This window comes from Abramis brama (assembly GCF_963993115.1).
Source record: "Abramis brama genome assembly, chromosome: 21".
Taxonomy (NCBI): domain Eukaryota; kingdom Metazoa; phylum Chordata; class Actinopteri; order Cypriniformes; family Leuciscidae; genus Abramis; species Abramis brama.
In genome coordinates this window covers 5,326,286-5,345,307 of record NC_139983.1, presented here as the reverse complement: position 1 = coordinate 5,345,307, position 19,022 = coordinate 5,326,286, and the positions used below count along the sequence as shown (strand labels likewise).

General features: G+C 37.2%; 1 protein-coding gene and 1 long non-coding RNA gene across 2 annotated transcripts in view; one reads left to right on the top strand and one right to left on the bottom strand.

The window, feature by feature from the left end:
- Positions 1-1,123: 1,123 nt before the first annotated feature.
- odc1 (ornithine decarboxylase 1) lies at positions 1,124-7,635 on the bottom strand. Its single transcript, XM_084097586.1, has 11 exons — positions 7,494-7,635; positions 6,507-6,631; positions 5,484-5,617; positions 4,661-4,834; positions 4,341-4,513; positions 3,748-3,964; positions 3,576-3,659; positions 3,301-3,463; positions 2,859-2,974; positions 2,548-2,762; positions 1,124-1,971 (listed from the first exon to the last, which is right to left on the bottom strand). Exons 3-11 carry the CDS (start codon positions 5,583-5,585, stop codon positions 1,833-1,835), a joined length of 1,383 nt encoding a protein of 460 aa, XP_083953712.1. The 5' UTR covers positions 5,586-5,617; positions 6,507-6,631; positions 7,494-7,635; the 3' UTR covers positions 1,124-1,832.
- Positions 7,636-7,689: 54 nt separating this feature from the next.
- LOC311072530 overlaps positions 7,690-19,022 on the top strand; it is a 75,600-nt gene continuing 64,267 nt past the window's right edge. The window contains exon 1 of the long non-coding RNA XR_014604024.1: positions 7,690-7,803. This is a non-coding gene — a long non-coding RNA (uncharacterized lncRNA). The remainder of the gene's footprint in view (positions 7,804-19,022) is intronic.

Sequence of the window (19,022 nt, the reverse complement as noted above, 5' to 3'; positions counted from 1 at the left end):
CCTACAAACAACATTCATGTGTGAAAACACTTACACACAAATCGTTCACTTAGAAATCAAAACTCATTTTGAGAAAGAAATCACTTATTTTACCCCCTTGCATTTCTGTTGATAGTGTAAATATACCTAACTTGTTCACTTAGAAGCCAAAACTCGATGTTCTGAGAAACAAATACATTTTTTCACCCTTGTATTTCTGTTTATTTTAATATATACTGAACACTCTCAGAAAAAAAGGTACAAAAGCTGTCACTGGGACAGTACCCTTCAAAAGGGTTCTAATATGTACCATTTAGGTACTAATATGTACACTTTTGGTACCAATATGTACCTTCGAGGGACTAATATGCACTCTTTAGGTACAAAGGTGTACCTTTTGAAAAGGTGCCGCCACAGTGACAGCTTTTGTATCTTTTTTTCTGAGAATGAATATGCATGCAAGTCAAGTCACCTTTATTTCTACAGCACTTTTCAAAGCAGCTTCACAATTAATAACTGCTTTAAAGCAGTTCTAGCAAGCCAATACAGTGTCTTTATTCAGCTCACTGTTGATTCGGTTCATTTCAATAAAATTTAATTGTGCATATGGACAGTATGCAGTGTATCTGTGCACATACATGTATGTGTGAGTGCTATGACAAACTCCTATACACTTCACAAGCAAGACACAAGTGTTTTAGATTTTTCACACGTAGTTTGACGCATTTATGGCTAATCATTTGATGCATGCGTGTAGTGACTATACAAACACACATTTATTTGAAGAGTTAAAAAAGTCTTAGATTAAAGTGTTTGCTTTTGCAAAAGATATGACATTTTGCAAGCTGTCTGCATGCTATGTGGTTGTGTAGTCTTCCAGGAAATGGAGCTATAGTTTCAGAAAACGTGTGTAAGAAAAAAAAAAAAAAAAAAAACCCTGCAAGTGTGTAGTTCCGCATTTCTTGCACATATGCACCATGAATAATCAGAAATCATTAATAGCCATTAAGCCATTCACTTGACAAGCTTTTCCCATTGTGCTCCATATATAGTTACTCCTGGTTTGTAACCCAGAATCTTTGTGCACGTATTCAGATGTAAAATACTGAAAGGCTACTGGGCACATAAATGAAAAGCAAGACAATTCAACATTTTACAGCTACCTTTATTTATATAAAAATACAAAACTTAAAAAAAAAAAAAGTTTCCATAGGAAAGCAATATAAATGCAGTCCCATCTCTTTTATATCCACTTCAAATGCATCAGTGGCATACAATTCAGTCAATAATACACATTTCAGGTCAATAATCTTAACGTTAAGTTAATAATCAAGTAAAAAAAAAGAGAAATGGTCACCGAGGAGGAAATCTGTACGTGTGTCTTTATGGAGGGCAAGATCGAAAAGCAGATATTTCATGAAATGTTCTCCCAATAAGCTCTTAACACTCCATGGAAAGTAGCACGTCTTCCATTTAGATGTTTAAGAGGGGGAATCAGTTCAGGAATAGACCTTCCTCCAACACACAGAATGTCAGACACATTTACACCTCCAAGTATCTGGCCTCAAATTACAAGTATATATATATTTTTTTATTTAAAAATGAGTAGAAAAAAACTAAATTAAAAAACAGCCACAGGACTGTCAGACAAAATTGTGCGTCTTCAGGTCTGAGGGTTTGCAACTTTTACAAATAAGAGGCAAAAGAGCTGCATTTAGAATAGTTAATTAAACTTATGTTGTAACTTTAAAAGCACACATTTGGAAATGGACCTCAAGACAGTGTTGTGGTGTGAAATGCATGGTAAACACTGTCTGAATGAGAACTGCTCTAGCTGTGGTGGTCAGAGAGCGTCACAGCACATGAGTCGGGCTTGGCTTGGCTGGCACGTCCAGGGTGCTCTCGCGCCCGCAGTGCGATGGCATGTTTCCAGTGCTTTGCTCCTCAGCGGGAAGAGGAATCCCCTGCTCACGGATCTGCTGCATGCACTGCCTACAGTGAAACATCAGTCGGTCAGAAACAGCCTTTTCCATTAACCACTCTTTTAGTACAATAATTGGTACGATTAGGTTCATTAGTTAATGTATTAACTAACGTGAACAAACAATGAGCGATACATTTGTTACAGCATTTATTCGTCTTTGTTAATGTTAGTTAATACAAATCCAGCTGTTCATTGTTTGTTCATGTTAGTTCACAGTGCATTAACTAATGTTAACAGATGCAACCTTTGATTTTATTAATGTATTGGTAAATGTTCAAATTAATATTAACTAAGATTAATAAATGCTGTAGAAGAATTGTTCATTCTTAGTTCATGTTAACTAAGGTAGTTAACTAATGAACCTTATTGTAAAGCGTTACCCAATAATCATACTTTTTGTTTGGATAGGGGTATTATTTTTAAACATTTAAAAATATTATGTGTAATTTTAAACTAAAAATGTAAGAAATGCAGTGTTATTTTAGATACTACTGAGCATTTTAGTAAGGTGTTTGGTCTACATCAAACGAAAGAACTTAAAGAACAGTTAACATCATGAAAATGGATTCCCAAACCCAACTTACCAGGCGGTTCGGGACATGATGTAATAAATATCGGGTTTCTGGAAGCCATTGAAGGTGGAGGATGCGGCTACAGTGTAGGCACCCATGTTCTCGAACAGCAGCCAGTCGCCCACCTGCATGTCCGGCAGGCTGCACTGCTCCACAATGCGGTCGAGCCCATCACAGGTGGGTCCCCAAATACTGCATGGGTACATGCGCTCATCAGGCTTGGGTTTCTACAAGAGAGTACGGGTTAGTTTTAGAGAATAAAAACCATAAAAAAATGAAATAAAAAAAAGGATAATCTGATGGGCTAAAACTCATTTCCACACCTTGTGCAGAGTAGGTAAGACATGCGCATGGTCGTACAGAATGCAGTTGAAGGAACCATAAACGCCATCATTCACGTAGTACATCAAGGTTCGGTCATTGGTCCCATCCTCTTCTTCTGAAGTGGGGGAAAAATTTAAACCAAGTCAGTCATCACATTTATTCATGTGGCGCTCCAATGATGATTCAATTCAGGTCAATAATAGTGTCAATACTGCAAAGTTCAACAATTAAAAAAAAAAAAAAAAAAAAAAAGTTCAATTCATCTAGAAGCAGCTCTACAGAACACTCAATAGTTCAATAATTAGTGTCAAATACTGCAAATTAGTGTCATAACCCATCTCAATTCAGTAAAAATGTTCTTATCCGATAGTGTCAGTGCAGTTAAATTGATAATGTTGCTGAATATTAGAAACAAACATGGTTTTGGATGTTAGCTTTTACCGTCAGAGGCTGATTGCTCCTTCATGATGACCTTTTTGGCAATGATGTTGACCGCCAGCGTGTATGCAGACGCCACGTAAAAGCGGCCAGGTTCAGAAATGATCCTCACGCCGGAGTCAGCAGGGAAGTATTTATCCAGTGCAGGGTTAATCACAGCAGCGATCTGCAAACCACAAAAAACAAACAAAAGTTTATCTAAACGTCTATGATCACCCAAAGTTAAGATGGTGATTTAATAATAATAATAATAATAATAATCATAATCATAATAATACCTCTTCAAATTTCAGTTTGGTGTCATCTGAGCCTGGAAAGCCTCCGCCAATATCAAGCAGGGTCATGTTATATCCCAGCTCCGCCTGGTGGACAATGAATTTTTCAGATTAATTATGCACCATCACAGAAATTAGTGTGTTTTTTGAATTTCTCCAGTAAAAGGCCACTCACCCCCATGTCAAAAACACAGCGTGCATCGGAGATGGCCTGCCTGTACGTCTCAGAATCAGTGCATCCGCTGCCCACATGGAAACTGACTCCGATCACATCCAGCCCAAGCTCCTTCGCCCTCTCCAGCAACAGCCGGCTGCTCTTTAACGTGGCACCAAACTTCACACTTAACCTGCACACGGCCTTGGAGTCGTCAGTGGCGATACGGAGAACCAGTCTGCAGACACAGAGAATGGGTTTAATGGTCATGAAGACCTTGTCATAATTCACAAAATCTTCCTTTTTTTAAATTAGTCTGTAGTGGTCAACCCGATATTTGGGATTTTTTTTACATTATCGGCACAAGTCTTTCTGTTTGGCCGTTAAGTGTCATGAGTGGGACTTTCATTCTGACTGAGAACACCTGAGCACAGGCTTAGTCTTCATTATTTTACCGTCTTTATTTAACAGTTCATTTCTTAAGTTTAACAGATTTGTTATATTATTCTAAATATTTACTAACTTAAGTAAATTGTATGTCAAATATAATTGCAGTATTGTTATAATGTTACTTGTGGTGAAGTGAGAAATGGTTTTCTGGTGACGTTACTCACTTGGCACTATCATGGCATCGTGCAACCTTCATGAGCTCCACGTCGCTGTCAAACGTCATCATCTGCACGCCGTGAGCCGAGGCGTATTTGATCTGAGACACCTGCTTGCAGGGGTTAGCATAGATGATCCTGCTGGAGTCCACACCCACAGACTGCACGAGCTGGATCTCCGTCTAGCAGAGGAGAGGAGGATTAAAAGTCAGGTTAATACAGGATTAAAGCTGCTAAACATACTTGGCTTTTGCAGCGGAGGTCATTGAGACACATGGAGAAGTCACGTTTGCGATTTAAGGGACTTGAATGAAGACTCTTCCACATACCTTGCTCGCACAGTCGAATCCGGCTCCCAGAGACGCCAGCGTCTTGACAACAGTCCTGCTGTCGTTGCACTTCACTGCGTAGAACGGAGTGATTCTGGGTAAAACGCGCAACCAACGGAGGTGCTTCTTCAGGACGTCCCCCAGGTCAGCCACGTAGAAGGCATCTTTGTCATCCTAAAGGAAGAGAAGAGATGTGATCAGAACTCTTGACTGTATATGCAGCCCCATTTAGGAACAAATGGAAGTATATTAAGATGAATTATAGTGCACGAATCTCATGAAAACGTGACCTTTTGCATAAACAAAAGGAGGCATATTTTTATATTATTAATTTTTACAGCAATTAAAGCAAGACACCACAGGTGAATAGGGTTAAAAAAAAAAAATCATACTTCCCAGCTGACTGATTATATTAAGAATTACAAACATTCTCTCTATTACAAGTTTTCTGAAATAGTATGTTAAAATACACAAATGAGCATTATCTAATTAAAAATACACTTATATGCATACATTTCCAGAACTGAAATTGGAACGTTAGATAAAGCCAGATTCAAAATTCTTGTTTTAAATTGTTGACATATTAAAGTTTATCACTCCATAAATCAGACAACACTGTCAACAACCAGAAAAACACCATGTTTTTAGAAATAAAATGTTGCATAAAATCAGGCAAAAGATATATATTATACATTATTCAGACAAGTGGAAAGACAACATTCATGTAAAAAAATGCCCCAAACCTCAAAAATGACAAAAAACACCATTCCTTGCCTTAAGCGGAGAGGTACGAATACAGGTATAAAAGAAAAGGTTAACTCACCGATAAGGACGACTCGTTGATCTTCTGTTCCACGATATCCCGTGCACAGAATCCCTCCTCCAGGAAGGTGAAGTCAAAGTCTGATCCAGTCAGTGTGGTCATCGTGTTTGTTCAAGAATTAACTGCAAAAGAAACTGTAAAAGAAAATAACAGGCATGTTATAAAAGGTGACCTCTAAGATAACAGACTTTATACTTGACAGATAGTCTTTCCTTGAATTCAACAGCCACAGTGTCCTCAAACAAGACCTTATCTTTGCTCCAATGACTCTGTACAGGACGACTACCACAGCTACTGTACAGTTACAGTCTCCACTAATCTCTAGTATTTTAATATCAATGAGATACCCTTAGAGTTATCAATAGTTTTTATTTTGTACATTTCCCATTGTCGTTTTAATTTTAAAGTCTCAGTAATTTTATGGTGACATTTTTGTTTATTTAAAAAATGTTTATATACTTTTTTTTTGAGTTTTATTTCTGTTTTAGTTTAGTAGCACATCAAGATAAACTAAATGAAAATGAGGAATGTTTAGCATTCATTTGCAATTCCTTGGCAATTAGCATTCATTTTATTAATATTTAAATTTATTTCGAGAAAGTTTATGGAAAGCATCTCATATATGACATTTCTTAAAGCTTTTAGGATGTTCACACTTCAAATGCAACATTTAAAAAAAATCTGAAATCTTTATAAAAACATAACTGCAGGATGTTATGGAAGCTTGTTTCTGCCACATAATAAAAAATTAAAGGTAATTGCGACTTTTTGTCTCACAATTGCAAGTTCACATCTCGCAATTCTGACCTTTTTCTCAGAATTATTAGATATAAACTCACAATTGTGAGTTATAAAGTCCATTTATGAGGAAAAAAAGGCAGACTTTTTTTCTCAGAATTGCAAGTTTATATCTCTCAGCAACTCATATTAACCCATTAACAGGGTTTCATATCTTATTAATCCCCAGATCCTATTAATTCCCACATTAATTTCTTTTTTTTTTTGTCACTTATAATGGCTTACCAGATGAATGGAATTATAATATGCTAACAGACGTCAGACAGCCAGGGAGGTTCACCAGTGAAGTTGAATCCTTTCAGATAAGCCTCAAGGCCAGGGCCAGTGTGTACTTCTCTCAAGCAAGAATTCTGAAAGGATTAAAATGACAAGAAAAATGAGTACGTCGTACAGTCTATTAAAGCCTAAAGAGAATGTGATAAATCAGCCCAATATACGAAGTTTCTGGTAAGTCACATTGCGTGTGAAACTTTCATTGCATGTATTAAAGTTACAACACGAAATTGGTCGTTTATCGTAACAGACAGATATCGTGTAAGATTGGGAAATTGTTTCTCAACGAAACTGGAACCCGCACACATTTTTGGACAAGACGCCGGGCATTTACGCAGTGAATTTAGTCCCTCCCCTTTGAAGAGCGCGACTACACCAGTTACCCAATAAGGAAACGCTCTGTTTGCACAAACTATAACAGGCATTCCAGTCAGCCAATCACTGATCAACTCCAGCCGGCTTCCGATTTCAGCTCAGCCAATAGAATGCAGTCATTCAGGCTAGTCAGGCTTTGCAGCGTGTGAGACTCCTGACTGACTTCATTCATTGATCTTGAGATTGAGAATAACGGTTAGCGTGTACCAAATAATCAAGATATACAAGTAAGTTACTTCGCGCTTGTCAACACAGCTGGTTCCGACTATAAAGATATTAGTTATTACATTTATCAAAGCCGAAGTTAATATTACGCAAGAAAGCGTGATACACACACCGGCCACGTTGACTCACAATCTCTCTCTCTCACACACACACACACACACCACAGAAGGCCATTATGTTATAACATACGCCACAACTACACAAGCCACGATCTTTTAAAGTCAGAAAAACACTTTAGCGATGTAACTAGCGGCTAGTTTCTTAATTTATGATTAGACTGTACCATACATAACGGATATAATGATGCTAAATTTAACTCAATAATTTAATATAACTCACCTTAAAACGCATTTACAAAGAGTGTTCCCATTAGATCAGACAGTTGAAAATTAATAACGTTGTTCTCCTCGCGCACAAACGGCTATGGTGATGATCAACTGGCGAACTGTCGGAGTAAAAGCCGGCGCTCGCTCTCAGCCCTATATATAGTGACGTGGTTTCCAAGGTGACGCACTAGCTGAAACCGGCTTCCTCCGAAGGAGCGAACCGGTTTGCTCTTGTTAGCGGCTTGAAGCGCGAGCGAGTGATAATGGAGGATCTGAATAAAGAACTAGAAGTGACAGACTTCCCGCTTCCCAATCAAACAAAGGTACTTACTCATTTGGTAAATAAATTCATAATTATGATACTAAAACCTGTTAATGATACAGAATCCCCTAAAATGAACAACGTGCTAAAAATACATCTGGAGAAAAAAAAAAAGAAAAAAAAAGGTTTTGTGGTTTACTAAACACCTTCTGAACTGTTGTTGCTAAATGATAAAGTTTATAGTTGTTGGGAAGTTTGAATATACACACACTTACATTTTAGTAGCTCTCTATGAGCAATCAAAGTTTGAATTATAAAATAAGACTGATATATGCATGCAGTGTTTTTATTGATAACAAAGTAAAACTACTACAGATTTTCTGTAGCTAATTGATATGAAGATGAAAGTAAAATACAAAGTGTTATAAATATGAAATATTAGATTAAAGATAAGCAAAAGCACATACTAAAACTGGCAATATAAAGGTAAAAGCCTACTAAAATAGCACTATATATTGTTTCTCTTTTTTTTAAACTATTTGGAGTCATTTTGGATAAATCCCTCTGTTAACTGTAAATATAAATGCAAATATAGAATAGAATAGAATAGGTCTTCATTGGTCTATATATGTCATTAAAACAACATAAGACAACATTTTAAAACAACTAGCCTAAACTAAAACGTATGCTAAAACAACGTTTAGCAGCTCACAAGGATTGGCAAAAATAGAAAAAGTGTAAATTTAAGACAGTGTGGTAAAATAAACAATGTTTTTTGTGCAAAAAACATCATAGTGCTGTAACAATATATAGGCTAGTATAGATATGATATATAGACAAAACATCATATATATATATATATATATATATATATATATATACATACACATTATATAGCTATACATACACACATATACACACACACAGCACATATACATACATGCATACATACATACATACACATACTGTATAGATGTCAACATTAAAAAAAAAAAAAATCAGTATATGGAGTACAGTGTATGTGTGTTGGTTGAGGAAGGGTGTTGCACTTCCAGTTCGTGAGACAGGTTTATTGCACCCCAGTGTTTGGAAGGAAGAGGAGGAAGATATATTAGGGGAAAACAGTTATATACAGCTACATTTGCATTTCATTAGTAACACTTTTATTTAGATCGGCCCAGTGCGGATGATGATGTCATGTGGAGGAGAGTTTCTGTGCCTTTGTAACTTTGTTCCTTTCTCGTAACCAAACTAATCTGGTTCCAGTTAAACCTCGCTTTCATGACAGCAACTTTCTGTCCACATGCTGCAAGACCTTGCTGAAGATGCCAAAATGGATGTTTCCTCACCTTTTGCACAAACGCCCCCTTCCGTCTTTTATCTTTGTTCTGCAGACTTTGTTGTCATCCTGCCAGATGTTAGAAATTAGCAGTGGACACTAAATATATCAATCCTAAAACTCCCTATAATCAAAGGAGCAGACTAATCATGGCTATATCCTGTGCACCTGGGCACTGCACAAACAACTTTTTCCTTCTTCTTTTTGAAATACACAATACTTAAGAAGAAAATTAGATCCATTGAGGCTCTGGAGCATCTTAGCATAGATTTGACTGCCTTACAAGCACAGTATTTCATACTGTATTCCCCATATAGGCCCTTGTAGGTAGCTGTCATATCAGTTGCCATCATGTTGAATGATTTTATCTTAACAGCCGGATATCAGACTGCTGTTATCTTTGAATCGGTCTTTCAGTTGTCTTCAAACCAACGGCGTTATCTTGCATATCATCCCAGTTATTACCATGTTGTCAAATAACTTTTGATTATTGATATATTATTGTTGCAATCACTGACCTGAATTACTGGCAGTCACCTCTAATCAATCAAAAAAAGACACATTTTATTTTGCGAATTCATACAGAATTGTGCTTAAATGTATTCACAAATGCTTCAAAAATCATCACTACTGGAAAAAGCCATAAGCCTCTGTATTTCACATCCTCGCTGTGGCTTTTGCCCTGCCCCCTTTAACTCTATGATCCATGAAGACTACATTGCTGTGGTCAGGAATACGTTTTCCAGATGCAAATGAGCCCAGACCTTTTGTAATTCATCGTCTTGCCGCCAGTCAGTGTGTTTCCAGAATCCACACAGAACCATTAGAGGTCAACTAGAACATGAGGTCATTGTTTATTACTGTCCTCGAACACCACAAACCACATCACTTTCTCGTGAACTCAATAATATCTAATGCGTAAGAAGGTTCCTATGTAAGTTTTTCCCCCTCCCATAAGCCTCCAGGCAACACTTTTCATGTGGCAACATTTTCCACCCTTATCAAGATGCTGAGATCTAAATCGGTTTTCCTAATCTGTCAATCATGCATTTTCCCTGGAAGTTAATACAGAGACATCATGGAGAGAATAAGGAGATTTCTCTTGTTCTTTTCCTCTCTGTGTAGCTACATGGCCTTAGTGGACATTTTAAGGATTCATATTGGATTTACTGTATATGCAGTTGATAATTATGGAAATATACTGATGTTTACAGCTGTGTGTTGATTTGGAGAGAGACAAAATGGCACGTGCACAATATCATAGTTTCAGAAATATGATATACACAACACACGGGCTGTTCTGTGTACAGTATACACAGTCTTGAACTAACAACCTCAAAACCTCTATTTCTAGCAACACGGATGAGTCAAAGCAGTTTGAAGGGTGTGACTTATTTGATCAAATCCAAACACTTGACATAAACACTGAGAACATGCTAGGTAAATAATTGAGTTTTTGTTTCACTTATCAAAATAATCACAGATAGAAACATCCCAAGAGAGCTCAGACAAAAAAAAACAAAAAAAAAACAATTACAGTAGTAAGACACTGCTGAAATGTACATAGATGTTTCCATCCACATATGCAAGTTTTGGGATATCGCATTTAAAACATTGCTGGATGGAAACGCCAAGATGTGCTTAAAATCTTAAAATGTACATATAAAATGCATGCGCTCAGTTGAGGATATTTTTAATATGATAAAAAGATGTGCATAAATTACGATTTATGCATTTACCAAATAAATTCTTGGTTGTACAACAAAAAACTTGCGTGACTTAGCAGATCGAATGATTGAATCTCAAATGTTGTTTTAGTCATTCTGAAATGCCTGAGCGATTTGATATAAGTAATTTGTTATTGCATCATTTCCTTTATTTATTACGTAAAAAAATCACAGGCTTGGTTGCAGTGACTTTTTATCTTATTATTGATATATTGCACCAAGTTCCCTGGAAGTCAATATTTTGTTCTCTTGATCACATGAGGTGGAAATGGTGCTTTATTCCTAAATGTTTATTTCACAGCATTAGAAGGAAACAGACGATCTTTTCGGCCCCTAAAGGTACTATTTTTGTACATTTTCTCTGAGAGTGTATAATGTATATTGACAGTGATTAGAGGAAGGAGGTTTCTATGTCACATGTAAGCCTGCTGTATTTACCAGGACTGACCAGGTGATTATTTCAGGGCCAGCATCTGTGATGGAAACAGACCTAAGAGCATTAAGACACTTTATGTGTGTCACAAACACAAGTCACACTCACACACGCATGCGCACGCGCACGCATACACACACACTCTGAACACAGCTGATCCTGGAGAAGGGTTATTATCGTTTACTAAAACTAAAACCAATCTGTTCATTCAAATAAAGCTAAAATAAAATACAATAGATTGTTTCAAAGCAGCTTTACAGTGATAATAGGCAATTACAGTAACAGAGATTGTTTTGGCTTTACAGCAGCTCTAGAATAAAGTTATTGTCCAGCTAAAGTTAGTTTTGATTGATTGATTCACTTCTGTTGCAAAGATCATTAGTTATTAACTAATGGGCTGCTAACATGACACCGTTCTAACAGAAAATATTCTAGGTATTATCAACTGGCCGGAATTTTGAGATCGCAATAGATGTAAAGGACTATAATGCGTTAAGAGCTCGCTCAGGTACTGCGGAGCTAAACCATTTAGTGCTTTGTAAGTAATCAGCAATATTTTAAATCTTGTACGATGTTTAACAGGGAGCCAGACTGTTGACAGAACCGGGCTAATGTGGTCATACTTCCTGGTTCTGGTAAGAACTCGAGCTGCTGCGTTTTGGACCAGCTGTAGTTTGTTTATTAAGCGTGCAGGACAACCACCCATAATAGCATTACAATAATCTAGCCTTGATATCATGAACGCATGAACTAATTGTTCCGCATTTGTCAATGAGAGCATATGGTGTAATTTAGATATATGTTTAAGATGGAAAAATGCGGTTTTACAGATACTAGACACGTGACTTTGTCTAGTATCTGTATCTGTATCTGTAACTAACTCAAATGAAAGATGGGTATCAAAGAGCACACCCAGGTTCCTAACCGACGACGAAGACATGACAGAGCAGCCATCAAGTGTTAGACAGTATTCTAGGTTATTACGTGTGGGAGTTTTTTGTCCAATAATTAGAATCTCTGTTTTTTCAGAATTAAGTTGTAGGAAATTACTAGTCATCCAGTTTTTTATATCAGCTATGCATTCCGTTAATTTTGTGAATTGGTAAATTTTGTCACGGCGTGAAGCAGGGCCGGAGTGGGGCCACTTTTCAGCCCGGGAGTTTCAGGCCCAAGACCGGCCCACTTTTTCCATGGTGGAATTCCAAATTAGCACTTTTTCTAAATTGGATAAATGAAGCAACAGTTCAGCTCGTACTATTGTGTAGTTTATATTAATACCATGGGTTAAAAAATAATGTAGCCTAAAGGTTAAATAATTATTCACTTAGACTTTAAGCAATTGCGACTTTTTTTCACACAGGTCTGACTTTATATTTCGCAATTCTGACTTTATAACACGCAATTGCTACTTTATATGACACAATTCTGACTCTATATCTTGCAGTTCTGACTAGGCTATAAGCAATTGCGACTTTATTTCACGCAGTTCTGACTTTATATCTTGCAATTCTGACTTTATAATAAGCACTTGCGACTTTATTTCACGCAATTCTGACTCTATATCTCGCAATTCTGACTTTATAACACGCAATTGCAACTTTATTTCACGCAATTCTGACTTTATATCTCGCAATTCTGAGAAATAAAGTCAGAATTGCGAGATGTAAACTCACAATTGTGAGATAAAAAGTCGCAATTATCTTTTAACAAAGAAACAAAGCTTCCATACCTCCTGGCCTCTTCCTCCCATCCATCCTCCCTGATGCGTACCGTTGCGGTAGGGCCGGCACAGCTATCGGTAGGCGCCGGCGGTGCCGCGGTAGCCTACCTGAGAAAAAGTTTTGGAAAAGACGGGCTATGGACCCAACCAACTCTATAGGAGGGGAGGGGAGAACTCCCTCACATGGTACAACCCATGCAGAGGATGCGCGCTGCGGTGTCAGAATGCGAAACGTGTGTAGCCTAATGTAACTAACGTGACATTGAAATGTGAAGGAAAAAAACAACAACAAAAAAACACCTCGACCGGCCCAAAAGTTAAGCGGCCCACCGGGAATTCTCCCGATTCTCCCGATTACCCACTCCGGCCCTGGCGTGAAGAAATATACACCGTTTCTCAATACCAAGTACGCAAACTTGAGTCCTTGGTAGTTCGGACTTGACAAGTTCGACTCAGGAGAACGAACTCCCTAGGACGGGAGGACGCAAGTCCGATAATTCTGAAATGGAACAGCGGCGTACTTGATAGCGTCACTCAGCTCGCTCTGGCTACTCCGGTTATCTCTTTATGTATATCTAGGCTACAAATAAAACAAAATATGTTATGAACCACCACTCTGCCTCTTTTCATTTTAATTTAAAAATAAAAAATAAAACATAATGGCCACACAAATGTGGTTCAGGCAACGCAATTGATTATCTTCACTGCATATTTATAACAACACGAAATATAAAGCACAACCCTTGGTTGTGTCATTTTATTTTATTATATATGTAGTGAAGAGAATGTAGGCAACATGTATGCTATAATAAAATATTTTATATGTTTTAAATATATCAAATAAAATGACATAACCTTTTTTTGTTAAATGTCAGTTTTAATGATCAGTAATAGCCATTATAAAAGTATAAGTAGCCTAAAAGGTATAAGAAGCTATACAATAATAAAGCAATTTACAATTCAGTCAAACAAAAGTCAGCTCTCTGCTACAACGTTAAAGTTAAATAGACTAAATAAAGCTATGAAACTTCACTTTGCCCTCAGCTTAATGTTTTGCCAGGGAACAAATTATAGATTAATGAGACAAATAAAATAAATAAATAAATAAATCGCCCGTTAGATACACAAGACGATTTATATCTCATGTTAAACCACTAGACTAGAGACATCCGAGCCAGCGGCAAGTCAGCAGCACTAGCCGAGGAAAGGCTGTTCTCGGCGGGGTACATGTGCGCCGAGCGTCCGATTGCCTGGTTCTCACAACTCCGAAAACGTCAGATCAAATTTTCAAATAGGCGCTATCTTTATAAATAAACCAAAGATTTGAGCTTTAAACAACTACATTCTCGCCTGAAATACTCTTAAAACTACATTTCGTGACACAAATACAGCAGTATTTTTAAATTACGCGGGGTTTCTCCTCTGCTATTGACGCTTGCTGGTTGGTGTGAGATGCATTCTGGGATACCTGGCTGTCTCAAGTTTGCACAAGTCACCTCTCGATGCATCCTCGGTAAAAGGGGCGGATCAAGAACACATCCGGGGATTTGAACTGGACTTGGCTAGATGTGAACTTTGAATTGGAACAGTACTTAGGCAGTGACTGATGACGTTTCACAAGTCCACAAGAACACAAGTACAGACAAGAACGCATATTGAGAAACGGCTATAGAGCTGAGTATCATCAGCATAACAGTGGAAGCTAATTCCATGTTTCCTAATGATATCTCCTAAGGGTAGCATGTACAGAGTGATCAGCAGTGGTCCTAGCACTGAGCCTTGTGGTGCGCCATACTGAACTTGTGATCGATAAGACATGCCTTCATTTACTGCTACAAACTGATAACAGTCAGATAAGTATGATTTAAACCATGCTAATGCAATTCCACTAATGCCAACATAATTTTTGAGTCTATTTAAAAGAATGTTGTGGTCAATAGTATCAAATGCAGCACTAAGATCGAGTAACACTAATAGAGAGATACAACCACGATCGGATGATAAGAGCAAATCATTTGTGACTCTGATGAGAGCAGTCTCGGTACTATGGTACGGTCTAAATCCTGACTGAAAATCAGATAGGCTACCATTTCTTTCTAAAAAGGAACATAGTTGTGAGGATACCGCCTTTTCTAGTATCTTTGACAGAAAAGGTAGATTCGAGATTGGCCTGTAATTGATTAATTCTGTAGGATCAACATACATGTTGTCGATTTAGATGATTTAACGAGTTTAGAAAATTCTTCCTCTCCCATGGCAATGAATGAATAAAATTTTGTAATTTTGACGGTTGCATAGTTATAATTTTCTCCCTGATATTATCAATCTTGTAAGTAAAGAAGTATTTTTGGTTAATTTAGCCACTGTTTCAAATAAATACCTAGGGTTTTGTTTATTTTCTTCTAATAGGTTTGAAAAATAAGCAGATCTAGCAGCTTTTAAGGCCTCTCTGTACGCAATCGTGCTCTCTTTCCATGAAATGCGAAAAAACTCCAGTTTTGTTTTGTTCCAGTTGCGCTCCATTTTTCTGGCTGCTCTCTTGAGGGCCTGAGTGTGCTCGTTGTACCACGGGGTTGGACTATTTTCTTTAATCTTCTTTAAGCGCAAAGGAGCAACTGTGTCTAAAGTGCTGGAAAAGAGAGAGTCAAAAGTTTCTGTCGCAATATCGAGTTCTTCTAAGCTATCTGGGATGCTGAGGAGATGAGACTGATCAGGAATATTGTTAATAAAGTAATCTTTAGTGTCAGAAGTGATAGTTCTAACATATTTGTAACACAGAGTTGGCTTTGCAACCTTGGATGGAGTATACACGAGACTAAATTAAATAAATTCCACTAGAAACAAACTTTGTTGTATTATTTTATTTTAATACTGTGAAGCTGCTTTGATACAATCTGTATTGTGAAAAGCGCTATACAAATATACTTGATTTTGATTTGATTTGACTAGATAATGATCTGAGATGTCATCGCTCTGATGTATCGCCCGCATCAACATTGATTCCATGTGATAATATTAGATCTAGAGTATGATTACGACAATGAGTAGGTCCTGACACTTGTTGTCTAACTCCAATAGAGTTCAGGATGTCTTTAAATGCCAAATCCAATTATGACTTTATCTGCAGCCAGTGCTAACTCTGATAGAAAATCAGCAAATTCTTTGATAAAGTCTGTATGGTGCCCTGGTGGCCTATGTACAGTAGCCAGCACAAATCTCAAATGTGATTTATCATTTACACTAGATAGATAGATAGATAGATAGATAGATACATTAAGCACCATTTCAAAAGAATTATATTTAAAACAAAACTTCTCAGTAATTCTGAAGATATTGCTATAAATTACAGCAACACCTCCCCCTTTACCTTTCAGACGAGGCTCATGTTTATAACAGTAATCTTGTGGGGTGGACTCTTAAAGTAATGTAATTGTCTGGTTTTAGCCAGGTTTCTGTCAAACACAGCACATCTAGGTTATAATCTGTAATCATATCATTAAAAATTTTGAAGTAAGTGAATAATAATCTTAGAGAATTTACAATTAGCATTAGCCAGCACTTTTAAATTTGCTTTGATGTCAGGCGATCTGGCTCCCGGCAAACATGTGACTGGTGGCTGGTGTCTCTATTTTCACGTTCCGTGTGATCGAATCAACAATAACTAGGGCACATTCAGCAGGATTCACAGTGGGTGTTTCACTGAGTGGGGAGAATCTATTTGTTATGGTAATCGGAACGGAAGAGCGGTGTTTTGTCCCGTGACTACAGTGTCTCACCATCACCCAGTTGCCCTGCTGCACAGGCTCTATTACAGCCGGAACCAAACAATGTACAGTTCACTAAGCTAGTCGCATCCAAAGCAGTATCTAAAGCCCTTGCACTCTTACTATCCTCGATTAAAGTTTGGATGTGTGTCTCTAGTTCTGAAATCTTCTCCGTCAGCCTGACTATCTCCCTGCATTTATCACATGTAAAGCCCTCAACGCTGACAGAGAAGGCTATACTATACATGTGACATGGAGTGCAAGTGACTTACCACAGTTGTTTGATAGACTTGTAAAAGGCGCGAGCGTGTAAGAGAAAAAAAGACGGCAAGCACGGATGGCAGGTTAACAGGCTAGCGAAATACTAGCGTGTTGTGCTAGCGATAACGATTTAGAGATAAAAGCTTGTGATGTCAGATTAATGTGATAGGCAATATTAGACAATATCTAATATATGTTGATGAGTAAGTTAAATTTAGCAAATAAAAACAACAAGGAATGATAGTAAATAGAGATTCAAAACAGAAAGCTATACAGAGCTTACAGACACAAACCAGCAGCAAGGCAGACAGGCTTACTCATGTACCTAATCTTCAGACAAAGTATGCAAAACTGCAAGCACATTATCTGCTTTACACCCTGTTTGCAATTGTAAAACAAACTTTTTGCAAAACGCTAAACCCAGTTCTCTATACATTAGACATCACTCAAAACTCACAGCTCTTGTGCTTCATTTGGAAAACAGTGCCATTCAAATGGCACAGTCGTTTCCCAATTACCTACAGCCAATGGTCATGTATGAAAATACTTACACATAAATTGATCACTTAGAACTCAAAACACTCAAATAAATAAATTATTTTTACCCTCTTGGATTTCTGTTGATAGTGTAAATATACCTAATTTGATCGCTTAGAAGCCAAAAATCAGTGTTCTGAGAAACAAATATTTTTTTCACCCTTGCATTTCTGTTTATTTTGTAAATATACACTGAATATGCATGCAAGTCAAGTCACCTTTATTTCTACAGCGCTTTATACAATACAGACTGTTTCAAAGCCGCTTCATAAAAATAAAAGATTCAAATTCTGCTGTAAAGCAGCTTTAGCAAGTCAATAGTGTCATTATTCAGCTCAAGTCAGTTCAATGTTGATTCAGTTCAGTTCAATAACTGTACAATTAAATTGTGCATATGGACTATGTAGTGTGTATTTGTGCACATATACGTGTGACTGCTATGACAAACGCCTGGGGCTGGTTGAATAAACTGCTAAGACTAGTCTTACAAGTTAGTCATCAATTTTATCTTTTAAGCCCTACGGGATTAACTTTACAAGGGTAGATGGAGTAGTGTAATTTTACCACAGGACGTCTGTAATAGTAATGGCCAATTCACACGGGATAAGATATTTCAGTAAAACTAGCAGAAGTGGGAGGAGTAACTCTTTAAGTAAAATTTGCGCATCGCCATCACCCTCCTGTCGTCATGTGTGTATTATGTTGCTTCCTGATATCACGTGCGCAAACAACCTATATTTATATATATATAAAACAGTTATGTCTGGTCGAATGATGTATTAATTAACTTCAGACTGGATTGTGTTGGTAATAGGCACTTACCTAACGCTAAAAGATGTTTTGTGCCTCTAACAAGTGCTTTCGATCTTCTTTCTGATCTGAATCGTATGTGGAAAACACTTGTCCCAGTGTCTAGAACGCAACTGAATGCTTTTTCAAGCATCTCCATTTATGCAACTGGCCCCTGTACACTCCATTGCACACTGAACAATAGGGGTGTAACGATACCCTCATGTCACGATTCGATACATATCACGATACTGAACTCACAATACGATATTATTGCAATACTCCAAGACTAATGGAAAAGGTTAACAAAAAATTTACTCTTTATTAAAATGTTAAATTTGGTATTAAATTGGGGGTGGAAATGAACTTGGACTTGGTGCTCATATATATATAATGTAGGCCACTTTTTATCAAGACCCACAGATATTCCCTCATTGCATTATTATACATTCAATTCAACATTATATATATATATAGTAGTTTAATGTAGTACTGACACTAAAACTCAGTAAACTTAAATTTTTTACTCGCACAGAAATTTCCATTTTGTGTGAACTACACACAATACATATTGTCACTATCCACGATACATATTGATGCACTTTTGTATTACGATATATTGTGACACCTCTACTGAACAAGCAAAAGACACAAGATACTAGTGGTTTACATTTTGCACATTGTTCACATCCCTGTGTAGTTGGTTGTGT